Here is a 19,002-nt window from a genome sequence, read left to right as displayed (position 1 = left end):
CAATTCCAGAATCCTCACCTTTAGCCCCATGTCCTCAACCTCAACCCAGCTGATGCCTTACTCCTGGGTCCTGGGGGGTCGTCTCTCTGGATACAGAATGTCTGTCTGCCCCACTAGCAGCGCAGGACTGCCACCACCTTATGCAAGTGGCAGTGTTGTGTGGTGGTCAGGTGTACCAGCTGTAGAGCCTGCTGCCGGGGCTCAAGTCCCAACTTCGCCGCTGGCTACCTGTGACATTGGGCTCAGCTACTTAATTTCCGCCTGCCTCGGATGGTGCTAAGCACTCAGAACAGTGCTGCCTTTGACGTGCAAAGATTTTCTCAAATAGCTTATATTCTAAAATAACTCTTACCTGCTGCAGCCTTGCAGCCAAAAAATAAAAAATAAAATGCTCAAATACTGCCTACAGAAAATAATAATAATAATAAATAAATAAATAAATAAAATAACTTACTTACAGAGTGGGTATGTAAGATGCTTTCTTAGGTCTGACATAAGAACTCAATAAGCAAGAATTGGTATTGTTACTGCTGTCACCACGGATGATGATTAATCAGCCCCCAATAATCCTATGAAAAGAGTATTATTGTCCCCATAGATCAGAAGAGGAAACGGGGGCTCAGAGAGGATCACAGAGAAAGGAAATGGTCCATCAGGATCTGAACGGCGCCTGCCACTGTCCCAGTGCGTGTGCGCCCGTGTGCCCGTGCGTGTCCCCGTGTCCCCCGCGGCTCCCCCGCTGGGCCGGCCCTTCCTGCCGCCGGGCGGCCCCGCGCCCCCCTGCCCTGGGCTTCCTGTGACTGCTTGTTTGTTTGCGAGCCCTGGTGGCGGCGGCGGCGGCAGCGACGGCGGCGGCGGCAGGAGAAGGAGGGAAATCGTATTAATAATGCCCTGGTTCCAGCAGGAAACGGCCGTCAGACACGCTCGCCGCCTCCCTCCCTCGCCCAAGGGGCAGGAAACGCAGGGACGGATGCCAAGGCTCGCCGGGAGACCTCGGCCTGGCGGCAGCGCGGGCAAAAAGGAACCAAGGCGGCGTGGGGGCGGGGATCTCACCTGATGTCTGGGTAGTCCCGCACCAGCATCCCCACCTCCATCTGGATGCTGGGCGTGTCTTCCAGATGCAGAACTTCGGCCAAACGGGGCACCACGGCGTCCAGCCACGAGGCCTGGGATTCCTGCAGGGGAAGACCCCGGACTCACACTCAACACCCACCCCCTCGAAACCCACAGCCTCCCAAGGCCTCGCCTCGCCTGGCAGTTTTCTCGTCCGTAAAACCGGGCAGAGGGCAGACTGCAGTCAGAGGTTATCTGGAACCTTTGGAAATTTGAAGAAAAATCCATAATATAACCTACTCCCAGTTTTGCAGATATTTTGGGGCTCGGGGACACCCCTCAAAACCTATTCTAAATTTGCAAAATGTTACCATTGGGGGAAACTGCATAAGGTATGCCAGCGATCTCTCTGCATTCTTTCGTATAACTGCATGTGACTCTACAATTATCTCCCCCAAAATTAAAAAGAAAATTCCAAGGACTCTAGGTTAGAAACTCCTGGAATAGCGGCCGAGTGAGACCCTTCCCGTCCAGCTCATTACAACTGGGTACAAATAAGATTTGCTGATTTTTAAATGCTTGGATTTGGGAACGCTAAGGTTCCGAGTTTCTCTTGCATTTAGCGACTGTCTGTGCTCATAATAATAGCTAATGTTTAGGTCCTAAGCCCTTTTAATGGGATTTATCTAATCCCCACAACAAGGCATAGGGACCATTTTTCTCTTCATTTGCGCCCAGAGCGCTCTCTCTTTCAGTTAGAAAGCCAATTTTTACCCTCAGAGGGCGAAGATCAGAGTGTTACTATTGGCTGCAAATTGGGTGAGGGTCTTATCCTAAGCCCCCGCCCCCGGCTATCGAGTCTGGGGATTCCGGAAGCCAGGGTTTTCCGTAGTTTCGGAGCCCCCCGCCCCCGGGCCGCACTGACCAGCCGTCGGAACAGCCTCTGCAGCTGCGCCGCGTCCTCCCGGAGCCTGCCGGCCACGCGGCTGCGGGTCCGCGCGGAGCCGCAGCGCAGGCGCCCGCGGAACAGGGGCCGCACGTACTCGACCAGCGCCCGCCGGTGCAGCTCGGCCACCAGCTCCTGGGGACCCGGGAAGACGCGAGGGGGTGTGAGCCGCCGGTGAGCCCCCCCTCCCCGCTTCCCACCCGCCCGCTCCTGCTCCGGACACCCAACGGGAACTCCTGCCCACCCCCAGCCGCCGTCGGCCCTCCCGGCTCCCAGTGGGTGATCCCTGTCCTGCCCCCCCCAAATCAGCTCGCGGACCCTCCCCCACCGGCCCCCAAAGGGTGCCCCATCCCAGCCCTCTCCGCTTTCTCCGGACCTCCACCATCCAGAGGCCGCAATCCCGCCAGCACCCCGCGCTACACCCCGGTATCCGCGGGCACCCTCCGCGCAGACCCCAGGTAGAGCGCCACCTATCTCGCCCTGAGAGAGCTTCTCCCCACCTAGGAGGGGTCTCTCCCCTCTGAGCGCTCTAGCTCCGCTCTCCCACTCTCCCCCCACCGGCGCCGCGTTCCACCCTGCGTCCCTCCCCCGCACAAGCAGACGCACCTGGTAAGGCTCATCTTGCATCCTGCGCAGTGCCAGGGCCTTAGCGCCCAGCGTGCCCACGATGCCATCCAGGGCCTCCGAGCTGCTCAGCCACTTCCTGCGCATCAGCTTGCTGAAGTGCGGCTGGGTGGGACAGAGTGGGCAGAGGGTCACAGTTCGCCTCCCTTCCGCCCTCTTTCTTCACAGATCAATTCAACATTTGTTCCCAAAACGCTGCTCCGAGCTGAACCAGGGCTGCGCAGTGCTGGGGACACAGCAGTGCGGAGACAGTCCAGCCCTGCCCTCCTGAGGCTCTCCTCCAGAAGAGGAGACAGACCCGTTCCCCAGACAGTGACCACTCAGAGTGGCCACGGCTGGAAAGAGGGAGCCCAGGGGTTTAGGAAGCCCAGCCTGAGTCAGCATAGAGAGTCAAGGAGGGCTTCCCGGAGGAGGGGGCACCAGAGCTGAGGCCAGGAAGATGGTCACTGTTAGCCAAGTGAGCGGTGGGAGAGGGAGTGGCTCAATCCCAGGGGAAAGCCAGTGTGAAGAAGGTTCAGATTTCAGATGGGCTTGCGGGTCTGAGGACCAGAAAGAAGGTCAGTGTGGCTGGCAAGACCATCTATATAACTCACGGGCCCAATGCAAAAATGAAAATGGGAGACCGTTTGTTCAAAAAGTATTAAGAACTTCAAGACAGAGAGAGCAGAGCTTTAAACCAAGCTAGGACCCGTCTAATCAGGGGGATGGGGGGTGCTGTATGACTGCCCAGTGAAGAGATGGGGCTGGTCAGGTGAACCTAGGAGAGCACACAGGCCTCCTGGGCTTGGGAGGAGCCCCAGATTTCTCTTGAGGGCACTGGGGATCCCTGGCAGGTTCTAAGCAGAAGAGGGAGAGGGTCAGCTTTGTGCTTCACCGAGATGGCTGGGAGGGGGCAAGACTGAGGCAGAAATGGGGGGTCTGGAAGGAGGGGAAGGGGTGAGAAGGGATGAGGAGGGGGAAGGAGAACGCAGGTGGCAGATTCATAGGATGTAGTAAGTGGCCACCAGTGGGGGGAGGGGAGGGAGGCAGCTGGATCCTGGAGGTGGGATGGGCAGTGGGTCTGTCCCTCAGATGGAGGCTGGGAGGAGCGAGGGGGAGATGCTGCCGTCGGATGGACACTGGGAGCACGAGGTGCCCGGACACCTCTGGGGTTGGTGTCCATGGGGTTCTGAAGCAGGTTCCTATCCCACTCAGCCCAGCACTCCCTTCCTGCTTTCTCATCCCATAGTAGACCAGTTTTCTGAACCTCCAAAAATGAGGCCTGTGGGCTTCTGTTGGAAAGCAGGTGTGAATCAAATGAGCTGCCGCTCTTGGTACAGCACTCAGCTCAGGACGTGTTGCTGTTGCTGTAAACTCTGTACATTTATGAAGTTCCCTAATGGCCAATACCCGAGGGCCAGGACCCAAGCTAAGTACTTTATGGCCACAAGCCCATTGCTTCCTCACAGCCATCTGAGAAGCCTGGAATTCCTGGGCCCATTTTCCAGATGAGCAAACATAGACCCCCAAAAGGAAAGCCATTTGCCTAAGTCCCCCTACCTGGAAGCAGTACAGCCAGGCCTGGAACAAAGACTGTACCCCCTTCCCCCCAACACTCGCTTACTTTCATTCCCATGCTTGTCCATTTAGTCATTCAACAAACACTCTCTGAACCCTTCCTGTGGCCCAGCCCTGGGTGGATCACTGGGGATACATTAGAGAATGCTTGGGGACACAGCACAAAAGGAGATAAACAAAACTCCAAGCGCTTGATAATTATAAGCACTTGGGGGCCTCTGAATTCTGATCTGATATTTGATGATATTAAGGAATGATTGTTCCATTTGTTAGGTAGGAAAATGGCATTGCGTTTACATTTGTTTAAAAAGGCTGGGTTCCTTATCTTTTGGAGATACAGTCTAAAGTGTTGATGGATGATGACAGGATGCCAAAGATGTGCTTGAAAAGAATCCAGTGGGCAGGAGAGGTGGGGCGAGAGGTGGAGTTGATACTTGCTGGAGCCAGTCCACAAGAGGTCATTCTGTCATTCTGCCTACTTTTGTGTATGTTTGAAATTTTCCATAATAGAAAAGTTATTTTAGAAACATTCCAACAAATCCTTGCCCTTGAGAAGCTGACATTCCAATGGGAGGAGACAGATTGGAAAAAAAAAAAAAAAAAAGCAAAGGATATAGCCTGGCAGGTGGTGATAAGTGCTTTGGAGACAAATAGAGTGGCGGGGCGGGGGGGTGGGCATGTGGGAATCTCAGGGGCTTCTATTTTAAATAGGGCAGTCAGGGGAGGTCCTTCTGAGAAGGTGACATTTGAGTCAAAACTTGAAAGAGGTGAGAGAGGGAGCTTTGTGGCTATTGAGGGAAGAGTAGTCCAGGCAGAGGGAACAGGTGCAAAGGTACTGAGGTTGGCATGTGTCTGACACCTTAAGGAGCAGCAAGGGGCAAGGAGGGAAGTGGGAGGAGATGAGGTCAGAGAGGGAAAGGGCAGACCCTGTGGGCCTTGGGGGCCACAGGGAGGACTTTGGCTTTTGCCCTAAGTGAGCTGGGAGCCATGGACGGTTCTAAGCAGAGGTGGGACACAACCCGACGAACAATGTGGATTGAGCATGAATTACAGCCAGGGACATGCACACCTCTCAGTTCCATTCCCGGGTACTCCCACCAGCTCCTCACCCCGCTCTCACCCACCTCTGAACCTAGTCCCCTCTGGGCATGTGCAGGACCCCGGGGATGAGTGAATGAGGCCCTAGGGTCTAGGAGAGGCTGGGCAGGGATTTGGAGGACCTCAGTGAGGAGGGGCTACACCCAGTCCCCTAGGCCCCTTCGTGCTGATGGCTCTCTGTCCTCCCCCTGACCATATCCTCCCACCTCTTCCTTCCTGTGCCCCCCCGTCCCCCTAAACGGCCCAGACATGGCCATCACCCCCCCACACCCCCTCTGCTTCCCGAACACTGAGTCATGGGCTGAAAGGAACTGCAGGATGGGGCGGGGGCACTCCCCTGTCCTGGCCCCGGCCCCACCCAGCCCACTGCCTCTCTCACCTGCAGCTCCTGGAACAGCAGGTCGGTCAGGATGCGGTGGCAGAGTCGGGTCACTCGGTCCAGAGCGCTGGCTGCTGCTTCCCGGGCCGGCTCACTCTCAGGGGGTCCCACCCGGGCCAGGCGCTCCGCCAGAGCCCTGTGGGGATCAGTGGAGCCGAAAGTCAAGGAGCCTCAACATCTCAGCCCAACTGCCTGGACCTGTCTCCCATTAGACGGACCCTATTTTGTGGGGCACAGGGGCGACAGGTCAGATGGGGAGCTGGGGGAAGTCAGGGGCTCTGGGTGGGGGGGCCTGGGGGCTGGGAAATATCAGGGGATGTCTGGAGGGTTGGGGGTTGGGGGGCTCTGTGGAGTGGCTGGGAGTCTGGGGGATGGAGTTGGGAGGAAGGGGTCTGTTTTGCTGCTCTCTGGGTGAGAGTGGGGATGCTTCCATCCTAAAAGTTTGTGCTTCTAAAGGACTGTAATTCTAAAATTCGACCCTTCTCATCTTCTGTCATTGTGACAGTTGATGACCCTCTCCATCACTGAAAGGAGAATAACTTGGTTTGGAGGGCAACTGGGCACTTCCTGCCCAAATCCCAGCAGATCCCCTTCTGAGAATGTATCCCTGGTCCCCACACTTGTGGGAGTTGACAGATGTGCCAGGTTTTTCTCTACAAAAGAGTGGAGGCAACTGTCCATCCACTGGGGACAGATTAAATGAACGATGGCACATCCAAACAGTGGAAGACAGTTCAGCTATAAAAGATAAAAAAGAAGCTGGTGGGAACTCTTCAGGCGCTAACAGAAAGATCTCCAAGGTGTTAAATGGAAAAGGACAGAGTGTGTTCAATATTCTACCACTTGTATTTTTTTTTAAAGGAATAGAAATAATATGTATGCACATAGTAATAGATTTACTTGTATATTATGAAATATGCATATGCATGGTATCTATGCATATGCATGAAGTGTGTCTATGCATATATACACTTATTTACACATATTTACTGTAAATGTATCAAATACCCCTGGAAAGATATGTGAGACATTAGCAATAACCGCAGGGAAGGAGTGGGGGAGGGAGGCTTTTCACTGTGTGCCTTATTGTATCTTGAATGCATTCCCAATTTTGAAAATTCAATTAAAAATAAGTTAATAAAAAGGTAAAGTAATATGACTTGAATCACTTTGCTGTACAGCAGAAATCAACACAGCATGCTAAATCAACTATACAAGGAAAGTATTATAAGATAAAAATGTTTAAAAATATGTAATCCCTAGAGTCTGGCTTCTAGGTTCCTGTAATTGTAACACTCCCAGGTTCTGATTACTCTATAATTCTAGTGCTCTGTGATGCTACGGTTCTTTCCAGGAGTCCCAGGTGTTATGCTTCTAAGGTCCCCTGTATATGCCGCTCGGGGCTAGCTCTGCGATCCCCACCCAGGATCCAGGCACCCCAGTTCAGCTTGTCACCCAGGACTGGCCTTCTCGCCCACACACTGGGGGTGCTCTTACCTCAGGGGGGGCCCACAGTTGACCAGGGAGATGGTCCTGCTGATATAGGTGTCGGGTAGCAGCTCCCGGACTCCTGGGTTCTCATGGAATCGTTCTACGCGCTGCTGGAAGCTGGTGGGAGGAGAAAGGGAGGATGGTAGACAGATGGAGCACCGCTGGATAAGGGTCCCTGGCTGGGCACTCAGCCCAGCAAAGCCTGTGATCCCCACAGAGGCGCCCCTGCCCATTCTGACTTGATTCACTTTCATCTCTCCTCTCTCTGCTGGCTCCCGGGTCCAGATGCCCCACCGCCACCCCAGCCCTGCGCCCTTCCCCCCCAGCCCTCCATACCTCTGCAGGAATTCTGCCAGCCCCCCCAAGCAGCAGTGGGCCATCCGCTCCCCAAACTCCTGGCTGATGCGGGGCGCTCGCTCTGTGTGCTCTTCCAGCAGCTGCATGGTCCGGGGGGATGAGAAGTGATGAGGAGGTGAGGTCCCACCTTCCCACTGGTCGCCATCCAGCGGATTCTCCGTCCTCTTCCCCGCCCCCTACCTCACACACATCCTGTGCCAGGCTGCTGGACCGGTCCTCCGCACTTCCCCAGTGCTCCTCGTCCTCCTGCAGCACTCGAAGCAGGGCCGCCCGTGTCTGAGCCTGGAGTGGGGAAGTGGGGGGAGAGGCAGGAGTCAGAGTCCCTGAGAGCCTCTCCCTCCCTTTCTCACACCGCGATTCCCCCCTCTTCCCCGCTCCCCCCCACCCCCCCATCCCGCCCCTTAGCCCCCAGCAGGTCTGGATTCTGCCTGTGAGCTCATCAAGGTAACGCTGGGGAGACAGCCTGGACCAGAAAACTTCCCCAGCCCCTTCCATTCCTAAGTCTACAATTTGGCACTTGATATTGAGTCTGTGGTTTTAAGCCTCCTCCATCTAATAGCCAGAGGGTTTAAGGGCTTATTCTCTCATTATCTGATGATTCTAAGACTCTGCTCTCAGGTCTGCAAGACAATTCTTTCCGATTTCCAAATTCTGTGATTCAAGAATTCCAAGTGTCTAGGATTCTAAGGTTTATACATCTCTTGATTCTCTGGTCCTATGTTGTCTTCAATTCAGTGAGCCTGAGAATGTAGACTTGTTTGGTCCTCAGATTCAGAGCTCTCAAGTTGCAAAGATACTAATTTCTGTGGCTGGGGCAGGACTGGCTTTTAGACCAGAAACACTCCTGTGGCTGGGATGGCTGTTTACAGCTTGGGCCATTCTGCTCAGCGGTGCCTGTGCCCGGCCAGTTATTAATTAACCGTGTTTACTATCAGCCCTGCTTATATGCAGAGATGCTTTGATGCCCTCCTTCTGTGAGTTTTTGAGTCTGCGAGCTGAGGTTCTGTGACTGACTCTCTCTTGCTGTAAGATTTGAAGTGTCTGAATGTATTGAACCTTTACTGAGTGTCTCCACGCCCGGCTGGGTGCTTTGGGTACACTGAACATAAGACAGAAGTGATCAGTATGGACTTACATTTCTATGTCTTTTGGACAGAACTCGGAAGTCCATAAAGGGCAAGGGGAGATGGAAATAGGGAAAGGGGGCAGGGAGAGGCCCCCAAGCTCAGTGTGACCCCTCCCTCTCTGCAGAGTGCCTCCCGCTCCCTAATCAGCAAAGCCAAGTTCCAGGTACCTTAACGTCTGTGACACATTCATCCTCCAAGCCACGAAGGGTGCCGGGGGACAGAAGGGGCCCCAGCTCCCCATTTTCCAGGGCGACCATGTCCACCAGACCTAGGACCTCTCTGGGGGTGGGGGTAGGAAACAGGGGGGTGGTCTGTGAGAGGTGGGGCTGGGCAGCTGAACCCCTCCCCACCCCCATCCCTTCACAGCCTGTGTGTTTGTGACCTGGGCCTCTCCCTTCCTCTCTCGGGGCCAGCTTTGCTCATCCCTCAAAGGAAGTCTCTGGAATTGTTGCTCCCCTGGCTCCAGTTCCCTGAGTCAGCTCCCTGATGGATGGTGTCCGGGCAAGACTCGTAGGGGTCAAGTCCAGGCTCTATGACCTGGCACGCAAGAGCTTCACCAGACAGAAGCTCCCTTCCACCTCCGCCCCTAGTCCCTACGTCCTCACCTAGCCTTGGAAGCCTCGCCACTCCAGCCCTCACTCCCTGCCTCTACCCTCTTGCATGCCCCGGCCTGTGCCGTGCCATCACTCTCCCCACACCTCCCCACCACCCCTGCACACACCAGGCCTTTGCTCATGGCATCCTCTCAGCCAGAAGCCCCATCTCCCTGCAAATCAGACTTAACTCATGTCTCACCATTCCAGGCTCTCTATCCCGCCTCCATCTCTCATGGATGGCATGTGAGTGTCATGAACATATATTCCCAAATGGGATCTGGACAGGTCAGTGTTGGTAGCTGTTGCCCTCCCATTCTTCTGGTGACAGCATCCTGATTTCGATGAGGAGTCACCCACTCCCTCACCCTCCAACGTGTGGCTCGGGTGTGGCTAACTCCCTTTTCCCTGGAGCCTGTAGGGACCCAGTCATAGCTGATCACCGTACTCCATACCCCAGCCACAAGAATGGCAGTGTTCTAAGATCCAAAGGCTCGATGGTTATAGGATTCTAGGACTGGGAGGATCAATGGTACTCAGGTTCTAGATGCTAAGATTATAGAGTTCAAGGGACCAGAAGTGCTACCATCCTAAAACTGGAAGGACCAACTGTGTCAGAGTTCTAGGATCCAAAGGGGGGATGAAGCTAAGATTTAGGATTCGAAGGCTCATTGGCGCTAACGTTCCAGGATTGAAATTGTCATCAGTTCTAAAGTTCTAAGATTGGAAGAGTCATCGGCGCTTGTGCCCTAGGGTCTAAGGCGAAAGCAGTGTTAAGGGTTCTAGAATTCCAAGGGCCAACAGTGCCAAGATTTTAGGATGAGAAGGGTCATTGGTGTTAAGTTTCTAGGACTGGAAGGGTGGGCAGTGCTAAGATTCTGAGAGTGTTGATGATTCTAAAGATTCTTGGACCGCAAGGGTCAACAATGCTAAGATTCTAGGACCGGAAGGATGGCGGGTGGTAAGGTTCTAGGATCAGAAGTATCCCTGTTGCTGAGGTTCTAGCGCGGGAAGCGTGGAGAGCGCTAAGATTCTCGGACTGTAAATGTCACCAGTGCTGAGCTGGAAGGGTCAACGATATTAAGGTTCTAGGAATGAAGGTCCAGGAGCGAGCGTCCTTAGGTTCTGAAGGGGCCGGGGCTGGAGGGAGTGGTGGGGAGCGAGGGTTCTACGCGACCTTGGGGCAGCCGATCCCTAGGCCCTCGCTCACCTGGGGTACACCTGGTTGTGCCAGTGCAGCAGCGCGTAGCGGTCGGCCAACTGCAGCCTCCGGCGGGCGGCGGCCCCGATCCACTCGGCCAGCGCGCCGTGGTAGCCGCGCAGGTAGACGCCGAAGGCGCCCAGGCCGGCGGGGTAGGAGGGCGCCAGGCGGCCCCGCACCACGCCCATATCTTCCAGCAGTCGCCCCCGCAGCGCCTCCAGCTGCCCGGCCAGGCCCCCGGGCGCCCCTGGCGCCGCCGCCTCCAGGCGCTCCCGGGCCGCACGCGCCACCGCCTCCGCCCAGCGGGCGCGCAGCTTGCGGGCCGCCTCGGGTCCCCGGCGCCCGTCGGCCGCCTCCTCCTGCACCAGCACCTGGCCCAGCTGCGCCACGGCGCCCGCCCCGGCGCCTGCGCCCGGCCCGAGGCCCGCCAGCGTCTCGCGCACCAGCGCCCACATCTCGCGCTGCAGGGCCTCGTACAGCAGAGCCACGTCCCGGGCCCGGCGGCCCCCGCCCGCGCCCTCGGCCTTGGGCGGGCCGGGCGCGCCGCCGCCCGACGACGCCAGCTCTTCAGCCTCCAGCTCCAAGATGTGCTCGTCGGCCCGCGCGAGCTCGCGCTGCTGGATCAAGCTCAGGATCTCCAGCACTGTGGGCGCAAAGCGGGAGATCAGGGGCTGGAAAACCGGGCGGAGGGGGCGAAGAAGGGAAACGGGTAGGAGGCAAGGGGAAGAGGGTCGGGGAGGGGGAGAGGTGGGGGGCAGAGAGGGATGTGGGGGCATTTCAGGAGAAGGGGAAGAGAGAAGGGTGTCAGGTGAGGGGCCTAGGAGAAGGGAGGGGGAGGAGATGGAGGAGGGAGCAAGGGGAAGAGCCAGGACAAGGGGGAGGGGACAGGAGGGGGTTGGGGAAGGGAAAAGGGGGTTTGGCGACGGGAGAAGGAGTCTGGATATAAGAAGGAGGTCAAAAGATTAAAGGGTGTCCGATTAGGAAGAGGATAAGATGAGAGGAGGAGTCAGAGGAAGTGGGGTTAAGGGAATGAGGAAGAAGGAAAGGGTTAGGGCTTGGGGTAAGGGCTCAGGGCTAGGAAGAGAGTATCAGGGCGTAGGTGAGGATGTGGGGAGGAGTTAGGGGAGTTGAGGGCGGATAGGATAGAAAAAGGGCATCAGGGTCAAAAAAAGGCATCAGAGGAAGTGGGGCGGCCAAGGGAGGACAGTGGGAGCCAGGTAAGGGGGTGAGGGATGGAGAGAGCCAGTGGACTGGGGGGCAAGGTGGGGGCATGGAGGTGGGAAGAGGGTATGAAGACCAGAGATGGGTCTTTCGGGGGTGGGGACAACTATAGGGGTGACCTGGCTCTCTGATGGTTTCACCCTCCCCCAGGAGAGGGGAGTCATGGGCTCGGGAGGCCTCTGAGTGAAGGCAGAGGGTCCCAGTGGCCCAGGGTTACCCCCAACACCTCCAGCCCCCTCCACTTCCTCCCTGGCAGAGAAACTATTTCCTGGCCAGTGCTATTTCTGCCCATCCGTTTCCAGAAGGCGGGGGCTTGAATCACTCCCTTCTCACCTCCCTGTGGTGCCCTCCCAGTCCCTAGGGAGCAGGGGCTGAAATAGCTTCTGGCGCAGGATGTGGAGGGCATCAGGTTGAAGGAAGGGCTCTCCAACGATGGGGCAGCAAGAGCTGTCCATGGGGGGAGGGTAGGAGTGGGGATGGGGGTGGGGGGATAGAGACAGGGTAGGGGATAGGGTTGAAGGAAGGCGGGGATTGGGCAGGGCTGGGGCTGGAGAAGAGGATGGGGATGAAGGTGGAGGCTGGGATGAGGGAGTTTAGGATTAGGGTGAGGTTGGGGCTGAAATCTGAAGAGGGAGATGGGAAAGGAATTGAGAATGTCATCTGGAGTTTGGGGTAGGGATGGGCTTGGAGATGAGTTTAGGTGAAAGTTGAGGATAGAAAGAAGGTAGAGATGGAGGTGAGTTTGAAGAAGTCTGGACGTGAGTTGGGGTTAGGAATGTGGACAGTTGAAGTTGGAGGTTGGAAATGGGGGGGTTAGGATTGAGACTCGGGATGGGTGTGGAGACGGGGTTAAGAGGTTGAGTTTGGGGTTAAGGCTGAAAGTGGGGGCTGGGAGTGTGACTGGGACTGAATGAGGAAGTTGGGGAGGTGCATGGGGTTGAAGGGGGACGCTGAGATGGACCTGGGGTTGGGGGTCGGGAGTGAGACTGAAGAGGGGAAAGGGTTGAAGCTGCACACAGGGATGGGATTGAGGATGGGATGGGAGTAGAGGAACGAGCTATGGCATGGGACTGGACCAGTTGGCGGTTGTCATGGTGTTGGGCATAGCAATGAGGTTAAAGATGGCATTTGGCGAAAGGGATGGATTGGGAATAAGCATGCGGATGTGCCCCAGGTGGCGGTGGCTGATGGGGTTGGAATAAGTATGGCTGGAAACCAAAAAGGCATTGAGGAAGACAGTGGGGTTTGGGGTAGTATTGGGGTTGAGGATGCAACAGGGGTGGTGTTGAGTCGAACTGTGTTTGTCCCCCACCCCAAGAAGAAGAGATATGTGAAGTCCTAACCCCCAGTACCTCAGAATGGGATCTTATTTGGAAATAGGTAATTTACAGAGGTAAGCAAGTTAAAATGAGGTCATAGGGTGGGCCCTGATCCATTATGACTGGTGTCCTTCTAAGAAGGGAAACTTGGACACCAAGATAGACATGCACAGAGGAGAAGATGATGTGAAGACAGAGAGAAGGCCATGTGTGGATGGAAGGTGGGAGGGATGCAGTTACAAGGCAAGGAACGCCAAAGATTGCCAGCAAAGCACCAGAAGCTGGAAGAGGCAGCTTTGAAAGGAGATGGGATTGAGGTTGAATTTGAGGATAGTAATGGAAAGAGGGTTGAAACTGGGGACAGGGAGGGGATTGGAGGAGATGAGACCAAAGTTGGTCATTTGTTTGTCGTCGGACAAGGGGACGAGGTTGAAGGCAGATAGAGAGAGGGACAGATTGGGCTGGGGGTGGACACGGGGCTGAGGCTGGAGCTTGGTGATGGAGATTAGGACCGCAGCGGGGACGGGCTGGCCGTGTCCATGGAGGTGGGCAGATGGAAGCTGGAGATGCGAATGGCGATGGGGTCACGGGTGGAGACACCGTGATTCTCCCGGGTCTGGGCCAGGGCTCGCGACTCACCTGACAACGGCTCCTTCATCTTTGGGGGCTCCGGGACCTTGGGCGGGGGCTCGGGAGCCGCCTCGCCTGCGGGCACCACCCTCTCAGCCAGTGACGCGCGCCGGGGCTTGGGCCCGCGCCCCAGTCTCAGGAAGGCCAGTCTCCGCGCAGCCTCCCCAGCCGCCTCCTCGTCGCCGTGGGCTCGGGCCCCCTGGAGCCTGGCCAGGAGGCCAAAATCTGCTGAGCTCCTGCGGATCCCCGGTGTCAGCACACGGCCCAGGAAAGAGCGAGGCTGCCCGTCCCCAGGGCTGCCCGCCCGCCGGCCAGGGGTTCTGCCCAGCCGGAAGGGGGCCAGGCCTGCCAGCTTCTCCAGGGTGGCACGGCGGCGACATGATGTTCCGTTGGGCAGGGTCTCCCGTTCCCCAGCCTCCTCTTCTTCCAGCCCTGAAGCTTCCTCAAAGGGGTTCCGAGAGGACCTCAGGGGCAGTGTCCCCGCCCGGGACATCTTAGAGTCTGCCACCCCTAGACCCTTCAGGATGGGCATTTTGACAGGCGGGGACCTGGGGAAAAAATAATGGACCATCGGTGGTGTTGATGACGGGTAGCATTGATGACAGTGCCTTTGTGTACCCAGCACTTTGGGGCATGTGTGCCGAGCACTGGTCTGAACACTTACTTACCCCTTGAATCTGCACAATCTCATGAAGAGAGTAATGTCACTATGCCCATTTTGCAGATGAGGAAACTGAGGCTCAGAAGAGCACAAGTGTTTGCCTAAGGTCCCACAGTGATTCGGGGACAAAGTCGGGTTTCAAACCCAGGCCTGTCAGATTCCAGACCCCGGGTTCTCTCCCCTGAGTATCGGCGTCCAGACCCTTCCCCTACCTTAGTCCTGCCCAGGGGTGTTCATCATCTTAGTGCACCCTCCTACTCCATGAGGAAACAGGCTCAGAGAGGGGAAGGGTCTTTCCCACGGTGGCACAGCCAGCGAAGGGCAGAGACTGCATGGGGACCCAGGCCCCACCCCACCGTCTACCCATGTGTCCTGTTCACACAGTTGGGCACCTGCTTCGTCTCCCCTGTCCAGTCAGTACCCCTGTCTCCTCTACCCTACCGCATTCATTCCTCCAGCAAACATTTTACCGGGAAATATCCAGAACAGACAAATCCATAGAGGCAGAAAGATTAGTTGTTTCCAGTGACTGGGAGAGGGGGACTGGGCTGTGACCACTTAACTGGTACGGGGTTTCCTTTTAGAGGGATGAAGATGTTCTGGAATTAGTGGCGATGGTTGACAACATTGTGAATGTACTAGATGCCACTGAATTGTACACCTTAAAATGGTTAGTATGGTAAATGTTATGTAGATTTTACCACACACATCCCCTTACACACATCCCCATACACACACACACACACACTTGTGCGCACACACACACACACACACAAACTGATTAGGTATTTGCATGGGCCCAGCCCTGAGCAGGCACTGAGGACACAGCCGTGGCCAAGGCAGACCTAGTCCCTGCCCTCATGGAGCTCGAAGCTTCCCGAGTCCTGCCCATTCCTTCTCCTAAATCCCTGTCTCCTACCTCTTCATGGCCCCTGCCCCAGTCCAAGCCCCCTCCTGCTTCCCTGCTGCAGCCTCCTCCCTGATCTCCAGCCTCTAGTTCTCCAGTCTACCTTGGAGGACCTTGTTAAGGCTCAGACCTGTCCCTCCTCCTTCTCTTAACCCTCCATGGCTCCCCAGTGCCCTCGAGATAAAATTCAGGCCCCCCTGCTTGCCAGCTGTATACCTCATCAGCACTATCCCACCTTCTCCTCCTCCTCACCTCAGGCTCCTCTGGGTTTCAGCATCTGTTTATACATGGAGGTCTGTTCTCCATGTTCCATTCAGGCTTCAGGACCCAGCCCCAATGTTGCCTCTTCCCAGATGCCCAGGCTGAGTCAGGTGCACCCCCCCTTGAAACTCCCACTCTGGGTCATCACTGTCTGGGAATGGGTCTGTGTCCCCCACTGGGCTGTGAGCCCCAAGAGGGCAGGGGCGGGGCTGCCCCTGTGTCCACTGTGTCCACCACTGTGTCCCCAGCTCCCAGGGCAGGCACTCTGGGAATGAGTGGGTGCTAAACAGGAAACGAAGGAGACAAGGACTTCATTCCTTGTGGGAGAGGAGGAATGATAAGTCAAAACGGAGAGGTGAGCAAGGAGCAGGCCACGCAGGGCCTTGAAAACCGTAAGGAAGGGCTTGGGCTTTCTCCTGAGGGCACTGGGAGCCATAGAAGGGCGCTTTTGAAAATGATGAAATATTCCAAATGTTCAGAAAAGTATAGAAAATAAATTTAATAAACACCCCTGTGCTTACGATCCTAGCTGCATCTAATGCAAGCGTTTGCTCTTTTGGGTTCTTTTTTTTTTTTTTTAAGAATCAAGCATTGCAAATGCACTGAAGCCCCCCCAAGCCCATCCCTGATCCCGCCCACTCTAGCCCTCTCCCAAGGAGAGCCGTCCAAGCGGACTTTGACCCCGTGCCTGCCTACCCAGACTGGTGTCCAGAAATAATGTATTGTTTTACGTGGTTTCGAACTCTCCATAAATACTGTCATACTACAGGTATCCCCTGCATCTTGCTTTTTTTCCCTCACATTTTACATGTGAGATTTTCCATGCCTGTGTCTGTGGCACTAATCAAGTGCTGCACACTATTCCACCGTATGACTATGACCAATCTGTGTTAAGTATCAGCTGTTCACACATCCTCCTATGGCTGGACACATAGGTTGTTTTGAACCGGGACAGGTTCTGAGCAGGTTAGGGACAGGGTCAAGATGGGGCAGTGGGTGTGGGAGTGCACGGGGGGCCTGGGAGGAAGGCTGATGCTGCAGGGGCCCTGAGTTGGCTGAGCCATGGGCAAGAGCATCTCCTTTCCTGGTGGGGACGCCCCTTCTTTCCTCCCTGACTTCACCCTCTACACCTTAGCCGTTGTTTCTCAAGCCTCTTGTTTCTAGAAACACTGTCCCAGCCTCTCTCCAGTCTCTATGGTCCCCGATCCCCCAGGGAGGCAGTCACCATGGCAACCCTTGCCTGGAACCCCCCCTGGCTGTGGGCAATCGATACCAGCCCCCCTCCCCATACAAACACTATTCACACACTGATTTCTCTGTCTTTCATCTTCCAAACTGGCCTCCACATGCCTAATCCCCAGAATGGCTCCATCATCCCCCCCAAAAAAAAGTCCACCTCCCCCTCAAAACAGGGGCCTCCAATTTCCCTCCAATTGAATTCAACATCACCCAAACTGGATTTTTTTTCACCCACGCTAGATTTGACATTCCCACGCTGGCTCCCATATCCACCCCTAAACTGGATCCCCCCTCAAACCATTTCCAACATCCTCAGACCTGGCTGCAACATTTTCCCAAAACTGGCCCCGACGTCTTTCCCCTTCCTGGCTCCAATACCCACCTCTGCAAACTGACATCCTGCCCCCTCCAGCCCCCTCGTCTGCCTCCCAGTGCCCGGCCCCTGACTCACTTCCGAGGCATCCCTCAAGCCCCCAGCCTCCCAGCTCCTGCAGGATGTCTTGGCCACCAGAGCTTCCCTCTTTGGGCTCCTCCTCCTCTTCCTCACTGCCAGCCTTTCCCCAAAGTCCCAAACCCTCTGCCGGCCAGCCGACCTGTTTGCAGAAGTCAGCACCTCCAGTCCTGTGTCTGCATCAGGGAACTGCCCTTACAAATTGTGTCCAGTACAACCGCAGTCCAGACCTTGCCCCCAAACAATTCTGTCACCAGCCCAGCCTGTTTCAGGCTCATCCACATCTTCATTCCCAACCTCATCCCATCTCCTGCTCCATCTGCATCCCAAGCCTTGTTCCGGCTGCATCTGCAAGACCCCATCTCCCGGGGATGGAGCAGAATGCCCATCCCTCTCTGGCCTCAGCCTTCCCACCTGAACTCAGAGAGCTTCCGACCCGATGACATCTTGTCTCTCTTCTCCCTTGGTGGTTCCAAGCTCTCCATGGCTCCCTGGCAACCTAGATCGTCCGAGTCCCCGAAGTCTTCCCTGCACCCTCCTCCTGCTCCCCCATCTCCTCCCGCCACCCTCTTGCTGGTTGGCACCCTCCCGAGGTCAGGCTCTAGAGTTTCTCTTTGCCCCCAGCCTCTCCTGGCTTCAGGGCACACATTCTCCCAAATTCTGGTCCAGCCCCCAATTCAGAGGGCCCCAGGGGCGTGTGAATCCTGCCCCCTCCTCCCACAGACTCACCTCCTTGTCAGTGCCCCTCTGTCCGTGCTGCTGTCCTGTCCTGAGGCTACTTCAGCCAGGACTGCTGAGAGCTTGGATCTGAGGAGGGGGGGGTTAGAGGAGGTCAATTTCCTGTCAGGAAACCCCTCCCTCTCTGGGGCCAGGGGCGGGAAGGACTTGTTATCTGTCTGCCCTTTTAGGCCAGGCTGTGGTTGGGCTGGGAAGAAGGACAAGGCCGCAGTCAGGTCCCCACCCTCAGCCCCCAACCCCAGGCCGGAATTGGTACCGCCCCCCCCGCCTGCTCTTCACACCTCCCAAGGTGACAACACCATCCTGGGTACCGCTGGAGACACCCCATGCTGGATGTGAGCCCGAAGCTCTCTCTTGCGTTCCCTGCTCTGGGGTAAAGACATGAAGGGAGGTTCTGCTGGGCCCAGGGGCTGGGACTGGAGCCCTAAGGGGGTGACCCTGGGCATGACTTTGGAACTGTGGTTCTCTCTGCCTAAAAGCCCCCATCCCCAGGTCTCCATACGCACCCCCCCTCCTCATTATCATCCAGATCTCAGCTCCAGAGTCCTTTCCTCAAAGGAGACATTCCCTGACCAGCAAAAGTACTTCTGCCAGCCCTGTACTCTCTCTCCCCAGGGGACATTGCTCTGATTTGCCAGTTCCTTTATAGCACCTTCTACAATCTGAAATGATCAAATTGCTCTGTCTCCCTGGTAGATTTTCTGACTGTCCCAATTGAATATAAATTCAAAGCAGATTTTGCTTACCACGTTCATCTGCTATCCCTAGATGCGTGCCGGGCACATAGTAGGTGCTCAGTAAAGATCTGTGAACTGATTGCACCAGTGGGGATAGATCAGAGCTAAGGATTGGAAGTCGGGGATAGAGATGGCAGGTCTGTTGGGACTGGGAATGGGTTGGGGGTTGGATGGGGTGAGATGCAGGATTAGGGTGACTTTGAAGGCTGGGTTTTAGGTGTAGGTGGCCCTTTGGGGGCTCAGGCGTAGCATCCCAGGTGTTTGGCCTGAGAGAATGATCGCTTGCCTCAGCAAAACTGGGGTTGGGATGAGGTAGGGTTGACATCGGGGTCAGGGGCTGGGCTCAGGGATCACTGCTATCCCCCAGCCCCAGCGAGGGCTCTGTAGACATTAGGTTGGGATAAGTGGATCA

At 56.0% G+C, this 19,002-nt stretch overlaps 1 protein-coding gene across 4 annotated transcripts in view; it reads right to left on the bottom strand.

Annotated features, from left to right (window-relative positions):
• EXOC3L2 (exocyst complex component 3 like 2) overlaps positions 1 to 17,905 on the bottom strand; it is an 84,339-nt gene extending 66,434 nt beyond the window's left edge. For 3 of the 4 annotated variants that reach the window (XM_082438634.1, XM_082438633.1, XM_082438635.1), the window contains exons 1-11: positions 17,845 to 17,905; positions 13,606 to 14,144; positions 10,436 to 11,069; positions 8,800 to 8,911; positions 7,686 to 7,787; positions 7,485 to 7,585; positions 7,155 to 7,265; positions 5,658 to 5,793; positions 2,606 to 2,728; positions 1,979 to 2,134; positions 1,054 to 1,175 (exon numbers count right to left, since the gene is read on the bottom strand). In XM_082438634.1, coding sequence (XP_082294760.1) covers positions 1,054 to 1,175; positions 1,979 to 2,134; positions 2,606 to 2,728; positions 5,658 to 5,793; positions 7,155 to 7,265; positions 7,485 to 7,585; positions 7,686 to 7,787; positions 8,800 to 8,911; positions 10,436 to 11,069; positions 13,606 to 14,128 — 2,120 coding nt within the window. In that variant the 5' untranslated portion in view covers positions 14,129 to 14,144; positions 17,845 to 17,905. Of the gene's footprint in view, positions 1 to 458; positions 1,176 to 1,978; positions 2,135 to 2,605; positions 2,729 to 5,657; positions 5,794 to 7,154; positions 7,266 to 7,484; positions 7,586 to 7,685; positions 7,788 to 8,799; positions 8,912 to 10,435; positions 11,070 to 13,605; positions 14,145 to 17,844 lie in introns of all 4 variants that reach the window. The other variant, XR_014256956.1, reaches the window with a different exon arrangement.
• Positions 17,906 to 19,002: the final 1,097 nt, after the last annotated feature.

The sequence above is a fragment of the Balaenoptera physalus genome (assembly GCF_965194825.1).
Source record: "Balaenoptera physalus genome assembly, chromosome: 19".
NCBI classification, from domain to species: domain Eukaryota; kingdom Metazoa; phylum Chordata; class Mammalia; order Artiodactyla; family Balaenopteridae; genus Balaenoptera; species Balaenoptera physalus.
This window is presented reverse-complemented; position numbering and strand designations above follow the sequence as displayed.